At 35.5% G+C, this 19,711-nt stretch overlaps 1 protein-coding gene across 1 annotated transcript in view; it reads left to right on the top strand.

Annotated features, from left to right (window-relative positions):
• Positions 1-19,711, top strand: part of LOC139121876 (focadhesin-like) — a 39,873-nt gene continuing 20,162 nt past the window's right edge. The window contains exons 1-10 of the mRNA XM_070687138.1: positions 1-212; positions 2,425-2,649; positions 3,430-3,549; positions 5,480-5,602; positions 6,217-6,366; positions 7,173-7,275; positions 8,032-8,238; positions 8,834-8,949; positions 10,863-11,120; positions 12,907-12,999. Of these exons, the coding sequence (XP_070543239.1) occupies positions 69-212; positions 2,425-2,649; positions 3,430-3,549; positions 5,480-5,602; positions 6,217-6,366; positions 7,173-7,275; positions 8,032-8,238; positions 8,834-8,949; positions 10,863-11,120; positions 12,907-12,999 (1,539 nt within the window). The 5' untranslated portion in view covers positions 1-68. The remainder of the gene's footprint in view (positions 213-2,424; positions 2,650-3,429; positions 3,550-5,479; positions 5,603-6,216; positions 6,367-7,172; positions 7,276-8,031; positions 8,239-8,833; positions 8,950-10,862; positions 11,121-12,906; positions 13,000-19,711) is intronic.

Here is a 19,711-nt window from a genome sequence, read left to right as displayed (position 1 = left end):
GCTGCTTCAATTGCACTACCCCAGCTTGCACCCATGTTGATAGCCACAGACTCGGACAAAATTTTCAGATGCTGAAGACGTTGACCGCCATGTTGCCAGGACAACCATCAGCTGACGAGTCACCGGTGATTCAGTTTCACTGTGGGTTAGGTCTGGGTAGTTTGCTGAGCAGGCTGTATCAAGAACACTTCAGTGAAGTCACTGGCAATGAGGTACAGTTAGTATGCACGTTGCAGAGTTTAGGAAACCCTATCCACTTTATTTCCTGTAGTTTTTGTATATTACATATATATAGATATATATATATATATATATATATTATATATATATATATATATATATATATATATATATATATATATATATATATATATATATATATATATATAAGAAACTGTAGGAATTCAGGTGATCCCCAGTGGAGCGTGGAATGGGGTGAAGATAGAAGAAACTTGGGTTGAAACACACTACCACACCTGGTTGTTAGGTTCCAAACGTATTTATTATACCTCAAACACAACGTTTCGCTCTAAATTTAGAGCTTCTTCAGGTGTTATTGTAGAAAACACCTGAAGAAGCTCTAAATTTAGAGCGAAACGTTGTGTTTGAGGTATAATAAATACGTTTGGAACCTAACAACCAGGTTTGGTAGTGTGTTTCAACCAAGTTTCTTATATATATATATATATATATAATATATATATATATATATATATATATATATATATATATATATATATATATATATATATATATATATATATATATATATATATATATATATATTAGTGTGTTTAAACCCAAGTATATTATATATATATATATATATATATATATATATATATATTATATATATATATATATATATATATATATATATATATATATATATATATATATATATATATATATATATATATAAAATGAGTCATTATCATTAGATTTACATACTAAACATACTCATTAATACACTTTGGATAAAGAATACATTTTGTTTGTTGAGCATTTGATGTTCCTTAATATGTATATACCAAGATGTCTGGTAATGTGTGGCACCATTGACAACATTGAATCCATAATGAACCACTGATTGTTATACCATTGCTGCATAAAGATGGGATTTGTGTCTTTTACTGATGTCACTTTGTATCAATTAAAGTTATACAGTGCATTAGGTTCAAGGTGCATACATGTAAATATGCACCTCGTTTCAGCAATTTGTGATATTTAACCTTTAACCTCTGACCTCTTGTGCTGTCTAGTTTACTTTGGATTCTTCAGCTTTTACCCAAATTACACAGATGATGACAATCATTTCACCAGCGTTAAAAGGAGAGTTCAGTGATTAAAAAATCTCAAAAGTGGGAATACTTTGACATTTGGATGAATCCACAGACAGCTGATACAGTTGAAGGCATCTGAAACTTAATCCTTTTCTTGTGCCAAGGATGGCATGGATAGCTCATTGCCCTGTTCATCACTGACATCCATCATTGCCAGTTTCAATGGCCATTCAAGATCGGTAATGCATCAGGCAATTGCCCACATGTCTCTTTAATGACTAATTCAAATCCATCTTCACTTGCCCTCTCTGCAAGTCAAGTATAGCTTTCTCACATTACATTACATGGATTCATCTGCCAGAATCCACTACATACAGATAGTGAAAGAGTGACACTAGATGGCCAGGGAGTGATTTGTATTAGTCTGTGCGTCAGTCAAACTTCAGCAAAGTTGCCAGTCTTGCCTTTCTAACTGAGTGAGTTTCTCTTTTTGCAAGTTCTTGAAAACCGTTGCCATGGTAATTGCTCTGTTTTGTGATTGATGCCTACTCTCAGTTCCAAAATCAGCTCTGCAGGCCTGTCCTTCAAGGAATCTACAGTAACTGAATTACATCAGAGTTCAAGCAGAGTGGGAAATTCATTGGAAATCAGAACTAGACATCCAGGCAGGCCACATGGAAAAGTCACCTGCCTTAGCAAGATAGTACCTGCCCTGACAATTATGTCTGATTCACTGCACACCTGATAGACCTCACCTCTAATCTCAGCAAACCAAAAAATCGGTGATTACAGGAATTACTAACTTCCCATTAGGCAAGTTGCCATAAAATCGCACCTCCCTGGCAAAAGTTTTACCTTTTTCCAGTAGGCAGTCATTTCTTACACTGGTTTAAGCCTTTTTAAAGTCATCCGCATGTAACCCTAAAAGGTATACAGTCACCTGTAATCTAAATATGCCCATATATGGTCAAAGGGGCATTCCTTGGTATTCAAAATGCCCATGTGAGGGCGCTGTTTTTAAAAAGCAGCCACCTGCTTAAAATCTGTGATTGGTTAGATTTCCTCTTTCCATGGTAACTGTGGCAAAATTGGAACAGATGACAGTATACCTGTAATGTTATTATGCAATTTGTGTTTTCAGGGTGCCATGGCAACTATGAAAGCGCTTGATGTCTTGGAACATAGCTGTCTGACCCCGGCAATACAGAACACCAATGGCTGCATGCTTGGCCTAGGCTTGGCGTTGTCTTCACTGTGTGGACTCGGTGCCACTCATTCAAGAGTTCACGTAACATCAACTCATGCAAAGTTGATGGCGCTGTTAGAAGTCTGGGAAGATGAGGAAAAGTCTGGTATTTCTGTCCAGGTAATTGATGACCCAAAAATATTGAAATAAGTAATCCTAGTGCTTAAAATTTAAAAATAATTTTTATTATTCACCTAAACATTATCATTTATTTTATTTGATATATTATCATCGTGATATGCAAATGTTGTTTTGGTCATATCTACTATTTCTACATTCTGTGCATTTTGAAAATAGAATTGGCTCCATATGTATGATATATGACCACAGGTGTTCCTATTTCTATAGCGAAAATCACAGATGTTTGTTAGAATGAGACTTTAAAAATTCAGCATTTATGATTGACATAGGGAGCTGATACTGAGTGTCATGTTTGGGACTGACAATATACTGTGAAAATTCCTGTGGCTGCATTACTATTACTGTGATAAACTTTGTGACAAACTTTCCTATGACGTATTTGTTGTACCCAGTTAATGATTGCATTTGGCATTTTGATGTGAAAAGGGACATTTGTGGGAATTTTAGATATGAAAAAAGGGAAAACGCAAGACTGTATAACAATATTAATATAATAGAGAAATGGTTAATCTTTTACTTTTTACAAGGAAAATATCATATTTCTCCCATGCACTTGGTTAATTGTTTCAAGGTTTGAATATGTGTATTTTCCCTAATACAACAGAAAACTAGTCAAAATGATAACCTCTTTGCTTCAGATTTGTCAACTCAGCTACTGACCATGTTATGAACTTTGGTTTTTCTCCCCCTCTCTCTCTCTCTCCCTCCCTCTCTCTCTCTCTTTCTCTCTCTCTCTCTCTCTCTCTCTCGCTCTTTCAGACACTCTGCATGTGTCTTGCTTGCGTTACGGTATCAGCTTGCAACAGTAATTACCTGTCTGCTGAAGTAGGCACTCTGGTGCTGAGGAAATTTCAGTCTCTGAGTCAACAGTACCCCCAGGTAGGAGAAGTTATTAGCTTTCATGTCAATCTCATCCTTCAAACTTCAAATTGGGGGTATTGACCTGATGGCATGATGTGCAGCAAATACGGGTACCATATGATGGATATAGTACACCTGTAATTACTCACTTCAAAAACAACTTCAACCTTGATTTAAATGTAAGTTAGCACCTGAGCAACTCTTTCTAATACGGCTAGCTAAAGTGTACCCAAAGTGCTTAGCTCAGAAAATGCAGTGCCTTAATAGAAATGAAAGTTATTGACATAGAAAAAACTGCATCATTAAGGTAGAATGCGCTTCAGGGACAGATACTCAGACTCTCAAATATTTTCATAACTTTCCTAATCTACCACTTTGTAGGACTAATTTTGAAGCCCTTGGAGTAAGAAAAATTTTCACTTCCTCAGTTTTTTGAAAATCAAAAATTTTATATGAGTTAATACAGGGATGACAGCAATTTTGAATTTTAAATATCAGTAAATGCCAGGTAATTCGTTTCTTTAGGTCCAACCTTTGCACGGTAGCCCCAGATTTTTGTGCTTGATTTGGTAAGAGTAGGGTTGAAATCATTGTGGAAAGTTTGAGCAAAAATTTAAGTAACTTAACATCAAGAGCTTGCCATGGTGCGGTACATAATACATGTATATCAAAATCACAATTTGAACCAACTTATAAATTTTTGCTCCAGTGTCATCATTTCCAATGGGAGTACATGACATGTATCTATGAAGAAAGTGTCCGAACAACAAAATATTCATACTTTTGCAGTGTTTTCTCTGCATGTTCACTGAAGGGGGCAATTTCTGCCCCATTCATCAAAATTAGGGGGCAGACTTGACATTTTAGGGGCAGTATTGTTGCTTACTAATGACATTAAACAACATATCCTATCAAAATATGAACATAAAAAGGCACTAGTATCCATGGAGACTGAACCACAACTATGTCCTTAGCTGTTCTTTTGGATGTGTACACTCCACGTTATGCATATCACCAAAGTTGAATAACAGGCAATATTTTGTCTTTTTCCGAGGGAATATTCTGATTAGAAACAACAGCAAATTTACAGGTCACTACACTATGTGCTTGGGTCACCATGCATCATATGGTCGTTTGCGCAGTCAGTAACTTTTAATGGGCAGAAAATGGCTCAAAATGCACAATTTGCGCTATCGCACAGTCGAGAGAAAACCCTGCTAATGTTTACAAAGTACTGTTTACAAACCTGTGGCAAAGACACAGGGTTTTCTCTCGACTGCGCGATTGCGCAAATTGCGCATTTCGAGCCTTTTTCTGCCCTTTGAAAGTTACTGACTGCGCGAAAATCGCGCACAAAACACAGCACGCACGTCTGTATGATGGTGACCCGAGCGCACTGTGTAGTGACCTGTAAATTTGCCGTTATTCCCCCGGAAAAGACAAAATATCGCCTGTCATTCAATTTTGGTGACGTGATAACGTGGAGTGTACGCATCGAAAAGAAAACACAGTAAAGGACATAGTTGTGCTTCAGTCTCCATGGATACCAGTGCCATGCATTTTATGTTCATGTTTTGATAGGATATGTTGTTTGGGCCCAATGTCATTAGTAAGCATTAAAAAATACTGCCCCCTCAAATGTCAAGTTTGCCCCCTAATTTTGATGAATGGGGCAGAAATTGCCCGCTTCGGTGAGCATGCAGAGAAAACACTGAAGACATAAATGTTGCTTGCTTTTACTCTTTAAAAAGTAGTTTTTGAGGAAATATAAAAAATTATCTTCAATTGAAAATCATATGATTATTATGTTTTTTTGAAAGTTGGTCAGCAATATGGAACACAATAATTTACATGTATTAACAAGGTTTCATTCACATGTGATATTTTTCATCATGGATGTCTGAGAATATTCTGAGTGATAGCTGACAGTAATTAATATCTTCACCAGGTGCCAGGTATTGCTACTAGCGCTGGACTTCTTTGCAATGGTCTGTGTGCCAGTGGGCATGCTGGGAGCTCTGACATCATGGATGAACTCTTTCAGGATTGGATGAAAGGAGTTACATCGGTAGTAAGTGTGCTCTCAGACTGATGCCTTGATGTCTCTATACAACCATATAGAAGGAAAGTAAATGCTTGACTTCCCATCCATAACTTGACATTTTCATTGTGGATAGAGCTGCTGAGTCAATTGAACCCCCTGGTCTGTTGAACATAAACTATTAAGCCATGCATCATGGCAACAAAACAATGAAATTCTCTGACTTTGTATTGGACCAATGCTATTTATTTACAAAAGGCAGCCTGATTGTGTTTTGGAAAATTATATCTGTGATATGCAACCACTTGTTTGCACGTCACCATAATTGACTTGAGTACACAGAATCTAGGACAAGCCACCACTAATGGTGGAAAGTAAACTGGTTTCATGGTTCAGTTCTGTTCTAACATGCTTTGATAGCAAGTGATCTCCGACTGAATTTATTATCAGGAAAATCATATTCTTCTTCATGGTGTTAGGGTTTTTTTCTGTTCATTCACAGATTTATGTTACCTTTTAACAAGACTCGCAATTGCTTGCATGGCAGCATCTTCCATCAAAGTATATTCGGTCATAAATGTAATGGTGTCAGAAATTTAGCTTAACCCATAAATTTTTTTACCCGTCTTTTTTCTTCCGCTCAGGAAATAACGCCTTTGGATCAAATGGCTATGATACATGGATTGGCAGCGCTGGTCTCCATGGAAACATCTTTCATCCACCTGAACACTGACGTCATGATGACATCAGAAATTCAGAGCAAGCAAAACCAGACTGTAAAGACGTTGAGCCAAGTAAGTATACTGTGCACTAAGTCAGCTTTTGATGGAAATTTTCAGTAAGCTGTCTGTCTACTCATCAATGCGTGAAATACAATGTATATTGAATACCTACAAAGCCCCCTAAAATCTTGCTTGCGGGTCTTGTTTAGAAATAAAGACCGCCATGCATGAGTGCAAAGGCCATTTCTGTTGCAGTAATCTTTAAATGCCTATTTTCTGAGATAGCTGGTGGCAGTTTTCCTTCACTGTTATGAATTCATGTTTTGAGTTTCAACCATGTACTGGCTAGGTTGAAGCTTGTTGGATGCCTGCCAATGCCCCAGACAGCTCCACAAACATTACAAATTAAGAATTCAAACAAATTAATTATGCCAATTGCAATTCCGATATTTCCACTAAAAGTCACGGGTATATAGATTTTTGGTTTGGTTTAATTGAATAGGTATCAAATAAAATCAGATTGAACTTGTAGGAGGTTGGGTGAAGTGTACCGTAAGTTCTTTGAGTGCTTAACTCATTGTATTCTTTATGAAATTTAACCGGGAAGTGAGAACCGTCATTCTTTTGAATGGAAGATTAAATTTTGAACTGGTGCCTTTGAACTAAATCATAGATTGTAAAAAATTCAAAAGATAACTGAGAGTGAAATAATATAAATTGCCATTTTGACCACTGTCATTACAGCATATTTTGTGTTTCTTTATTTTCAAAAAATAATCAACATACATTTATCGATGAATGCAAGTGTGTTATTGTTCATTTCAACAGAAATATTTACATGACCAAGACATTTGTAAACGGTTTTCCTTCAAATTTAGATCGTTACTTCATCGGATGATGTTGGTTTACGAAGTAATTCCTCCTGGTTGATAGCATATCTGTACATGAGATCAACAGTTGGAACACAGACAAAGGCAAATGGTCAGTAATTTTTTTGTAGGGTAACATATGCATTGCAAAACAATTCTTCAAAGTTTGGTGCAATCCAATCGTTCCATCACTTAGAACAGACCACTGTAGAGGAAACTAGGGTGCAAGGGTGTTTTTTGTGGAATATGAAATATATGTAGTTGAGAATTTTTAGACTATAATTCAAATGGATCATGATGGCATATTATGCTATGATGTTTCTTTGCATTGGTCAAATAATATTATATATGACATGATTCAATATGATCACAAGTTTCTGCTTTATCGTCCATGGTGATATTTTAAGTGTCAGCCCATCAGAATTGAGTGTTTATAGTGTCACTTGTTGCCACTTTGGTGTCATTTTGAAATTTTTATGAATCAAAATCAATTAATTGATCAAATTCTGAATACATTAACATGGACATAATATTATGATGTAATCCTGATACGCAATATCAATAGATTAGTGGTAAAATGATCTTGTCATCCATAGCTGCTTTCAAATATACTTTACTAACAGATATGTTTTTGACACCGGGGAATTTTACTCCTGCCCCATGCTAAATATTTGATTTAAGGAGGATTTTTATATGAAGTGGAAAATATTTAAAAAGAGTCAAACTGAAGTGCGGTTTTATCAAATTTCGAGAAAATTTTCAAACCCAGTTGCAGTCTGTTGTGCTTACACGTAGTTTGCAAAAAATCTGTATACAGCATTAAAACATAGTCTGATTATAGTAACAAGAATTTTTTTATTTTACTTAGTTCCTTCAAGTTATACATATCTACCAGACAGCAGTGTTTTGAGAGCCATTGTAGATTTTCTGATCACTGCTGGGAAGGAAGGACCTGAGTCATTCTCTTCAGGAGAGGTAGATGTTGCCATGACAGCACTTGTCAATGTGTCAAAGTCAGCCTTGCCACCAGTAAACTGGACGGCCATCTTGTCACCTCTTCTGAGAATGAAGTTTGGTGAGTTGTGATGTAATTTGTGGTTTTCAATGTCCATGATGAATGATATGGTGCTACAAAATGGGACAAACCATTGTTCAAAGGGATGTGTGTTTATAGAAAGGGTCAAATCCTGGAGTTGTTTAAAACTTAATAACGCTTGATGGTCAACATGTTTGTATGTTCAATGCGTAGCTGTCCTTAAATAGAAAAAGGTAAATTAAAATATTTACATCAATCATGAAATTGCAAATCCTTCCCATCACAATTGCTACAGATAGACAGATAGTTAAATAAAGATGCTTTGAGCTCATCATGATAATCACAATTTATCTGCAGCTACTGTAGTGAACAGTCCCCTCATCCCACCATTTCCATACCAGACTTTTGTTCGTTTCTGTATGTTCAGCTATGTACAGTAGTCGGATGGACTATTTTACTAGAAAATAGAGGTGAAAAAACTTCTTTATTTTGGGCAAAGAATTGACTTAAGTCACAATTTGCTAATATATAGCATAGTGCAGGGATTACAAGTTCATGCATTTAGAGAAACGTACTTTTATCATGAATTTGATCATGCTGGGTTATAACATGTGATTTCTGTTTTTATTTATAGATTCTGAAGTGCAATTGAAATGCATCCAATTAGCTGTCAATCAATGCAAATCAGCCAGTAGTGCATCAGTACTGATACAATCATGGATATCAACTTCTCTCTTTGCTGCATTACATGTAAGTATATACATGTACACATGTACATCTTAGAACATGCCAATCATCAGACCTTAATGATGACATTTTTTGTTTGTGGGAGACAAAATAGACTTGTACATGGGTGAAAACTGCGGGTGATATATTCTGTCCTGTGTGCATATAGATATAACAGAACCCCATGGCGAGAGAGTGCAAGCGTTTCTTACACAGAGTATTTACACTGAGGCTCGTGGTGTGTTCTTCAGCTGTCCCTGTTTGAGCATCTATCAAGTGCGGTGACAGCAGAGTACATCTCACGCCTTAGTCTCTAATGTGCAAATGTCTTGAGTATGGAGCACTTGCACTCTCTTTTGCCATCAGGTTCTGTTACTATAATATGTTTCAAAATTACAAAATACAAAAATGCAAATTTACCAGTATTTGAAGAGTAATTTTAATTGAAAAAAACAGAGAATAGCGGGAAGTCATCTATGGTTTGGTACAAATATACTACATAGTTACCTCGGATTGAATAAATAATTTTTTACAGTTTTGTACTAAAAGTTTCTTCAAATTGTAAAATTTATGTTCAAGCAACTGCAACTTAAAAAAATGTACTATTATAAACATGTACATTGGTAAAATTCCTAGTCACACTAGTGTACTACGGTAGGTGTCTTGTAAGATTCAAAGGAAGATTGCCAAATCTGTTCATGCAACAGTAGTGCAGTGGCACTTGTGAAGACATCAAACTGAAAAATATTGTACAAAGCCTGGAATAATTGTGAAAAAGGTTGATATCATTGTATTTCAACAGCACAAGGTACAGAGGGTGGATGTGCTTGAAAAATTCATTGCATGCACAATCTTTAATCGTATCTCCATATGGTAAATTGAATTTACTGTGTGTTATTTCACAATTTACCTGCGTAGTCGTGCAGCTGTGATTTGTGATCAATAGTGACAAGCTTGTACGGTCTGCCGAATGGCAGTTTGAACGGTCACGACCACCACAGGTCTTTCATGCATAATTAACCTTAAACTATGAGCAAAATGACCTGAAGTAGTGCCACAAATTGAGCATATCCTGTCATGATACACGCACATTCACTCATTTGTAACTTACATGTATTGGTTAGACTCAGATACAGATGTGAAATGAAGCTTATTTTATTTGTCCAAATATTAATTTATGAAACAGTTAATTTTGTTCAATGGTCATTAATTAAATGTCTGAATAAATTTTGTAAAAGAGTGGAGAAAAGAATAATGGCTTGATGTAGTGTCAGTCTCTAGTTGCAGATTAAAGTCTAGAGGTGTACATGTCTTGACATAGCTTATTGCCCACTCTGATAAGATGCAGAATGGGATGAACAGTTATTATTGTTTAAAGTTGCTAAATTAATTGTCAAAGAACTATCATAATTTCTGTTATGAACTCTATGTGCATTCTGTGTCCTACACAAGGTGAACCTTTGATCTCTTGAAATGATTGAAGGACGTCACAGTGTATGTTCTAGACTACACCTGTTTACACACATGTAAAAAATACATGTATATTTCATATGTATTATTTTGTGTGGCAGGTGAAATGTACAGTAACCAATACCAATCCTGAGTTGTTTTATGCATCATTTGAAATCAAGTTGATTTCAAATTTTGAAATTACCTTTTCTACAGCAAGGAAACAAACATTGAACAAATAGTAACTTTGTGATTCAGAGTCATGATCTTCTCAAATGAATGGTATTTGTATATGTTTCTAAACAATCACAGATATTTATAAATCTCAAAGCATTTGAAGTTGTTTGTTCCTTGTTGATAAGAAATGTACTGTAGTGTGCTTAATTTAGCAAAATTTAAAACATGTTACGAAATTCACACATTCAGGTCCTCATTAATTTATTATAACCATTTTATTATTTTAAATCATTTCCTTTTTCGATCTCCAGGATCCAAGCAAACTCTGCTTGTATTCCTCGCTTCACATCCTTCTTCAGGGAGTTCCGATGTCAAAGGTCAAACCATTTTTAGAAAGCAGTCTGGTGGAACCCTTCACAGTGGCTACTTTGGATAACAGCGCCCTCTGTAGATCAGTATTGACAGGATTGCTGCAAGCCCTACGGCTAGCAGATCCACCACAATCAGCCACTTTGCTGTTGTACAAGTGTGTTGAGAAAATCTACTACTTAATGCCAAATGCCATTCAGGTATAAAGATACTCTTCTTTGATGCTTTTTCTATTCATTTTCAAATCATTGGTTTCGCTAAAATGAAAATGTCTTTTATGTATTAGCGATGAAAATTGCTTTCTGTTCATTTTTCGGGGTGTTGTTAGTATCTTCTGATTAATTTCTTATCCTCCCTTCGAATTACTGATGTGTATTTTAACAGCATTTTTGGCCACTAAAATAACATGCCCGAAATATTTTTGATTTCCTATAGATGGAAACAAATCTTCCATGTGGAAAATAGCTAAATACAAATCCGGTGCAAGCAAATTTGTCTTTGCTTCCTAATCTGTCTGTAGGCTAGCCAACAATAATAACACTGCAGGTTTATCAGCAAAGCCGAGAAGAAAACAAGGGAAAAAATTGATGCTGAGAAAAATGCTGACAAAGGACACACAGAAATGATTGCTTCACCAATAACAAATGAAGAATTAATCATTCGTGCAATACAAAGCAGAAATTACTGTCATATGATTGTCTCTGGGGATTAATGATGCATATTTTAGAATTCTGCTGTTACTGGTAGTATCAATATAGAAAATGCAGATGGTTGCATAGCTACACTTAACTACTTGCCAACCATGCCATTTGTATATCTTTGCCAAATTTAGTACCCAATTAAAATCCAATGTAAAATATCAAGGCTTAGGTTCAGGGATTTCTGTTAAAGCTTGACTTTGATATGGAGCCATACGTTCATAAAACTGCAAACAAAGAGAATACTTTATGATATTCAAATTTATTTTCCACAACTTACATCCCTCAATAAAGAGAAAATATGTATGTTTGCTGCACTTTAATGTACTGACATGGCAAAAAAGATCACAGAATTATGCCTGCATCATCAGGTTGATACAGTTTGCTGTTACAAAATTTCAGACTTCTTTGAAAAGGGTCAAATTTCTGTTATTTGACCACAAGCAAGCTTTGGATAGAATTTGTACATAGCAGGATATTTGAACCTTGAAGACTTCTGCATATTCTAAAGAAACACCCATGCACATATTCGTTCATTGAATGCGTTAAAGACGGGAGAACAATGAGCTTTTTGAGTGAAAAGTCACAGACGTGCTGAGAAAATCCAAGCCTTAAAGCACCGTAGTGCTATAAAATCTATGAGTGTTCTGAACTATTGCATATAGAGCTGTGCACCACTGTGCTCTCACAGTTTACGTTAGCCTAGCCTTTGTGAGACTGTATGGCAATAAAACATAGTAAGTAAAATTATGTAGAGCTTACGGACAACCCTGGAAGCACAGTATAGCGCATTCTTCTTTACATGTCTGATAGTACATGTATAATTATGGTGAAAAATATGTCATGATAATTCTGATAATGATTTAGCCATGTGTGTACGTGCAATGTTACAAAATTACTGAAAAGCACCTCGAAATGATAATTCTGATAATGATTTAGCCATGTGTGTAAATGCAGTGTTACAAAATTACTGAAAAGCACCACGAAATGGTAAATTTAAGAGCGATTATATCTGTTTGAATCTTTTCTGATTTCTTTTGAAATTCTTTTTTGCAGTTCTTGTCATAACAGTGAAAGTTACATCTGTCTAAGTTGGTTTTAATGAAGGATGCACTAATTCCCATAATGATTATGGTAAAGTCAATGATAGTGATGGTGATGATGATGATGATGATACTGATGATCATGATCATGACAATGACAATGACAATTAATGATGATTATGGTCATGATGGTAATGCTTTGGAAGAGGTTCAGTAAGATTTTCTGTATTTTTGCACAATTACAGAAATGGCAGACTCCATTGCTGTCATCTTTGAGCGACTGCCTGTGTTTGCTGCCCTCAGAAGTTCTTGATCGTCTCACAAATCCTTCAGAACAGGTATGTATACCCAGGATTTCGCTTCTTCTAATTCTGTTTTCCTTTCTTCCATTATCAGTGTCATGACCATGTCTTTGTGACACTCGATTTAAATGCGTTCTTGACATCATACAGCACCAACCATCAGGAACCTTGACTGTATGCAAATAGATAAAGTGTCAATGACTGGCAAAATCTGAAAACACTGAAAAAAGGTTATTGTACTGAAAACTCTCATAGGAATCATGTAGAGTGCTTTTGTGTGAGAAAGATTACATCTTCTCTATCTTTAATTTGTTTGATTATTTAGTGCATAGCTATGGGGTGTTCACTACCTGTAGAGATAAGCTAGTAGCCTACTTCTATCTGCCATATGCCAGAGACAGGGAGATTCAATCTGTATACATGTAGCTTTATTCAGTGTACAGACATGAGTTACTGGTGATGTTAAAATGACAAAGTGCTGCTTTGTATTCTTGGGTAAAAACTTTTTAGGAAATTAGTAATAATTTGATGCCTAAAGTTTGGAAAGTGTGGATGAACAATAGAAATTGAGGAAACAAAGATTACTAGTAGCTTGATATCTTCGTTTTCTCAATTTCTATTGTTCATCCACACTTTCCAAACTTTAGGCATCAAGCTACTAGTAAGGTTTTGCGGACATTTAATATACCTAGAGTGCTTGCTTGTACTCTTGTATTTTGAACAAAATACGCATAGCTTGGTAGATGACCAGAATTACCGGTACCTTGATGATAACGTCAGCACTCGTGATGTTTTTACAATTCTGGACACGATTTTAGAATTTCCATGCAATAAAAGATTTCTGTAGGATGACAGGTTTTAATAAGTTTTCATTTCTCATAATTGATATTCAACTTTTGTTAACCTGGCCTGCACTTTTTCTTTTGTCTGGCAATTGTAGACCTGTCACGATATTTAATAAGTTGATTAATTGTGACCACATGTATGACGTGATGTATGAGGCAAGAGGTGATTCAGGCTCCAATATTGAAATGTACAGACATCAAGCATATGCCAACGTTCAACTACATTCAGAATCTGAATTCACTCATTCTAAAATGTCAGGAGTGCAAAGTCAGCGTTTTTGGTATGCACTGTACATGATCATTTGCATATCATGGCTTACTTTGAGGCCATCAATGAGTCAATCCACAACACTTATTGGCTTTTTTGTCTAATTTTGTCCATGTACACATCACATATAAAATTAAATAGAATGTGGCTCAGAGACATAGTTTTAGACGCTTAAATTTTTTTGATGCTCAGATTTTTTGAATGCTCAGATTTCTGGTCTGATGTTTGTTATGGAGTAAATGAAGTTCTCACCATGACGTTTTTGTAAAAATTGAAAGTAGAATGGTTTGCCCTAGAGTCCATGTAGGATTGGCTGCCATTTTGAATATCGAATATCAATAAACTTCGTTTATTTGTTTCTGTAATCCAAATCTTTGTGTATAGTGACCACTGATTTTAATTCCTGATCCTTGAGTGATGTATAAGCAAAACTACAACTTTCAGTTTTGAGGCATATAGTACCTTAATATTGTTAATATTTAAACATTCCCTCTGCCTACCATGACATACACTGTAGTTTACTGGACAGAGAAATGGACAGAAAAGTACATGCATAATGAAGCAATGACACTATTCTTTTTGGTGCAGTGAATTGAGTGAATGTAGACATGTAAGTTTTTGGAGACTGAAAATACTCAGAATAGAAAGCCACGTGGTCTCCATCAGAAACAGAGATGGAGAAGTATGGTGTACTTTGAGTTTGTATACACAATTGTGTATCTACAAACTCAAAGTGAGTTTTTGCCAATGGTCACTACGTACATGTAGGTACTTTGCAGCCACAAGAACAGTAAAATGTGACATTAATATGCATTTTGTTTTGCAAGATAATCCAATATGGCCAAGGTCTTGTTGACATTTGGATATACCTTTCCATATATTCCGCCCAACTTTGAAAAAATTCGGACACAGTGTCAACCTTTCACTTTTGTGTCTCTGTGTTAATGAATATGGTGGCCCGTATAAGCCATTTCAATTTTAACTTCATATCTGTTACACTGAGTACATAGACATGAAATGGTAACAGATGCAGTCCAGTTGTGTCTGACTTCTTAAGAGGCACACTGTAATATGTATACACTTTTTGTGAACACTGACAATAATACAGACTGTGTCTAAATTTGAAAGAAATTGGCAGCCATCCAGTATTATCCATCATTAATCTAATCTAGTAACAATACAGCATTGAATAACAAGCCTGGAGAAAAGGTTGGGGGGAGGTAGCTTAAGTCACACCATTAGGTACATGTAAGAACCGGCAGTTTAGTGTGAAGTGTAAAGGGAATTAACAGTACATTTACTTCACCTGAATGATGAAAACTGTGATTGAAAAGGAGTTGTGGGGGAGATGGGGGGGGGGGGGGGGTGGGGGGGGGGGGCGCATGTCGTCATTGTCGATAGATACTGTAAGTTTAAATTTTGTAAATCATAGAACAGTATATGGCTCACAATGCATTTGAAGTTTTGCTTGTTTGCATAAAGACGTAGACGAATATCTCAAAGTAACAGAGTATAATGAGACAGACAGATTTGATCAAAAATGAGGATGGTGCGATGTGCAGTGGTTCCAGCTGTACGGAGTACAAATGTATATACACACAGTTGAAGCTGCAGGTGGCCAGCTACAGAACAAATATATTTCATGATTGCTTCACTACAGTAGGTAGCAATCATTTGTCAGTTAGGTGAGAGGATTTCTCAGTCTGGAAATTTCTTTCAATCAAACTTCCATAAAATTTAATCCGCGAGAGTTGACAGAACTGGGTCAGTTTCAGAATGTGACTGTTTCAATTCCTGTGGCTGAGACTGACCTTCTTGCCGTGAAAGGGACCCAGTCTCGGTGAGTAACCAATCCAAATCTTTACAGATGAAAGAACATTGGTTTACTGCATAGAAAATTACCAATCGGAAATCCATTTTTAACGATAAAAATAATTACATGGAAAATAGTCATGCATTGTAATGTTACGGAATGGCATTAGCAATCGTAATGTTATTGAATAGGATTAGCAATTGTAATCAGTTTAATGTATATTGCTGAACTTGTTATCAATTGACAAACAAGATGGATGGTATTTTTCCCTCTTGATAAAAAAATAGACTTGTTTAATATTTTTGGATTTTCATTATCTGACCTAGTGTCAATGGTACAGTCATCTTCGATTAAGGTACAGAATTTTCCAAAGAAATTCACAACAGATTATAAAATGGGTTATTGCATGCATATAACTTTGACTCATATTTATTTGTGTGTCAATCATGCTGTTGGTTATCAGAGGAATTTATATCCATGGTAATAACCTTTGAACTGTGCGTATAATTTAGAAATACTTGTAGTCTAGGTTTTCAAGTCTGGTTTTTACAGACAGGAATAGATCTATATGATTTGTTTCTGTGCAATATTAATTCTTCATCCATCAATTGTCATCACATGTCAGTGTATTTATGATTCATCACAAAACACCTTGTCCTCAATATCTGCTGAATGAAGAGACCATCGACAGGGAAAAGTTCAAAACCTAACATGTTGTAATCCTCTATGGAAGCTGTAAAGAAATTATCTAGACAATTCTTCATTAAGTATATAGTTACATTCATAAATTTAATTTGATTCAGTTTGAAAATTGTATTCTCTTTTCTCTAAGGAAAGTCCAGAATAGGACTATCAACAATGATAAAAAAGTAGATGTTATTAAAAAAAGAAATAATCTTTGTAGACCCATTTCACTTTCAATTTTTGTTTGTGATTTTTTTGTTAGATGCAGCAAGAAATCTAATAATGAGTATATTATGTGCCTCAAACTGTTATGTAGTCACAGTATGATGCTATTTCTAAATTTTGTTTTTCCATCATCATCCTTCTTACAAGAGTTTCTTGTACACTACTAAGTTCTTCAGACATGAAACAATGACAGAATAATAATTGCCCCCAAACTTTAGAAAAAATATTCTGATCACATCACACAACATGTAACACTGTACAATCACACAACATGTAACACAAGACGGCACCATTCCGATCTGATGCTCTTCAAAATGCTTTAAATTTACCTCTCATCACATCACATCATATCATATCATTAACAAATTTCATTTGAAGTAGAATCTTTTCCCTACCAACAAACTTACCTTGTACTTACATGTACGTCTTATCTGGCCATTCCTATACATGCAGTGACCAAACTAATAATGAACCAAAATTGTCAAAATTTGTGTTGACCCCTAGTAGCTTTTACCAATCATTAAAAATGTTTATGAGTCAGAAAAAATACAAGAGATATTTGTTTGTGTGTTAATGTGAGTAATTTTAATGACCTAGTACAAGATATGGATGTTCAGAACAATATATTATCATTATTATAATACATAGGTATGTGTGAGGCAAATACAAAGTGTACATGCACATATTAAGGCTTATTACTACCGGTGTAAAAGTATAGGTGTCTGATTGCTTCAGGGTCTCTGTGCATGTTATAAACCATCATATATTTCTTGTCAGCGCATAACTTACTGAGTATATACCGGTACATGTATGTACTGGTATAGGGTTCTGTTGTGTACACTCTGTGTGTTAAATAGTCAGGATAAGTTTATGCTATGTAATTGTCAGTTTCTTTTACAGCGTATGCAAATCATGTTTCCCAAATGAAATATTATAATCTGTAGACATTGAACAGAGAGACCCCAGACACTATGTCAATTGTTACATGTACCTAGCTGTTGTGTTTTCCAACAGAAAGTTCAACCATACAGTAGTTTGGCTCAAGAAACTACTGTTTATTCCGTTATCCATAGAATCTTTTCTGAGTTTACCATGCATGTTAATATTAATGTTAAAAATACCTTATTTATTTATTTGTCTGTTTCATGCTTATCCATACAACAGGTAAACAAAAGTAAGAAAATCAGAAAACTGCATCATTAAACTTTAACTCAGTCTCATGCAAAGCTTTTTCTATACTTCTTATCAAAGCTTTAAGAGGTACAAAATGTACATGCATATTCAATAATGAAAGATTTGCAGACTAGTAGCTTAACACGTACCAAGGATATTCTATGGCATCCGTGTGCATCTTTCCTAAATAGCTTCTTTAAGAGCATTATCCAGCCATGAGTACATCTTTACAGTTAGCAGAGAAAATTACTGTTTTGCAAGAGTTTGTCCCTGACACACACTCACAGCCTTCTACTGTCAATCATACCAGCAACCCCAACTTGATCTGGCAGATCAATATTGAACCTCTTGCTTTAACCACAGACTGTGGTGTAGCAAAAAAATCATTTATTTTAACTTTTTGAGTGCCAAAGTTGATGTTCGCCGTTATGTAATGCATACAATTTTTCAGTTCCAGACAATCTTTCAAAATTTTCTCAAAATTTTGATAAAAAGGTGTAGCCAATGAAAAGTTATGGCCATTTGGTCCAAAATTATCCAAAATATTACTGTAAATTGGTAAAATGTTGCACTCAAAATTTTATTGGGAAAAATAAGAGCATTCAAAGGGTTAACGGCTGGTAAACCTGGTTGGTGCATTAACCTGTCATATGATATAGAAATGCTTGGGTCAAATAAAAGGCTGATCAGAACACAATGGTGCACATTTTTGGAACTGTCCTTCTGTGTGCTGAGTACATTTAATTCTATTGTGAAATTATCATAGAGATTCAAATTAAGGTTGGCACAAAATTAAAGCCTAGTAAAGTCCTTAGGGACAGCTGTTAACCTTGACCTTGGGTCAAATAGTCATACAGGTGGAACCATTCAATAGTGAAATCTGTTGTAATCCATGCCTTCCATGGTATAAATTTGTGACATTTGACAACTTCATCTTGCATTTGAATTCAATATCAGAATTTCATACACTGTCATGCCAAGTATTTAGCAGTCGATACGGTTACCATTGAAATACACATTTAATGTCTTGGGCAGTGTACAGTAGCTGTGACGGTCTCACATGTGAAGTGGAAGATTCAGTGCCTCTCGTTCTGAACATTAGTCTGATGATGGCTTTTATCTCTTCAGATGGCGTGATGCATTACACTGCCTGCCTGTCCATTGCCATTTAATAGCCCAAGTGGGTTTGATGGATGAGTTCATTCAACAGGGAAAAACATCATGTGGAGATACCACCAAACTTGTCTCTGGCATTAAAAGAAAGAATAAATTCAAATTATCCTGGATAACTATGTTTTTATAAGGTGACATTTGTCACTTCTAATAATCGCAAAATACTGATACACTTTTCAATTTTTTCCGATATTTTGCCTCTTAGAAATTCAGGACATGTATTTATCAAAAGACAGGAGGAGCTCTTTTTATAGTTTCCATGGAAACTAACGGTTTCATCTCCCAGGGGTACTTACATAAAGGGATGCATATTGCAACTTTTCAAATCTCGCATATGGGATACAATGTATTTTGAACAAATATTTCCACTCTTAATTACATTTTGTATCAAAACTCCCTATATTTTTTCTTCGTCACCATACAACAGTACAATTTAGTCATGAAGAGGTCTGACAATGGCGAAGAGATCGCCATCCAACAAATATCCAAGATCACTGGAATTACCGTAAGGCACCCTTACACCTTAGAGCACTACCCCATATTCAACACAGGGATATGCATACATGT

Source organism: Ptychodera flava, chromosome 21, assembly GCF_041260155.1.
Source record: "Ptychodera flava strain L36383 chromosome 21, AS_Pfla_20210202, whole genome shotgun sequence".
NCBI lineage: Eukaryota > Metazoa > Hemichordata > Enteropneusta > Ptychoderidae > Ptychodera > Ptychodera flava.
The sequence above is the reverse complement of the archived record's forward strand: the minus strand, read 5'-3'. Positions and strand labels throughout refer to the sequence as shown.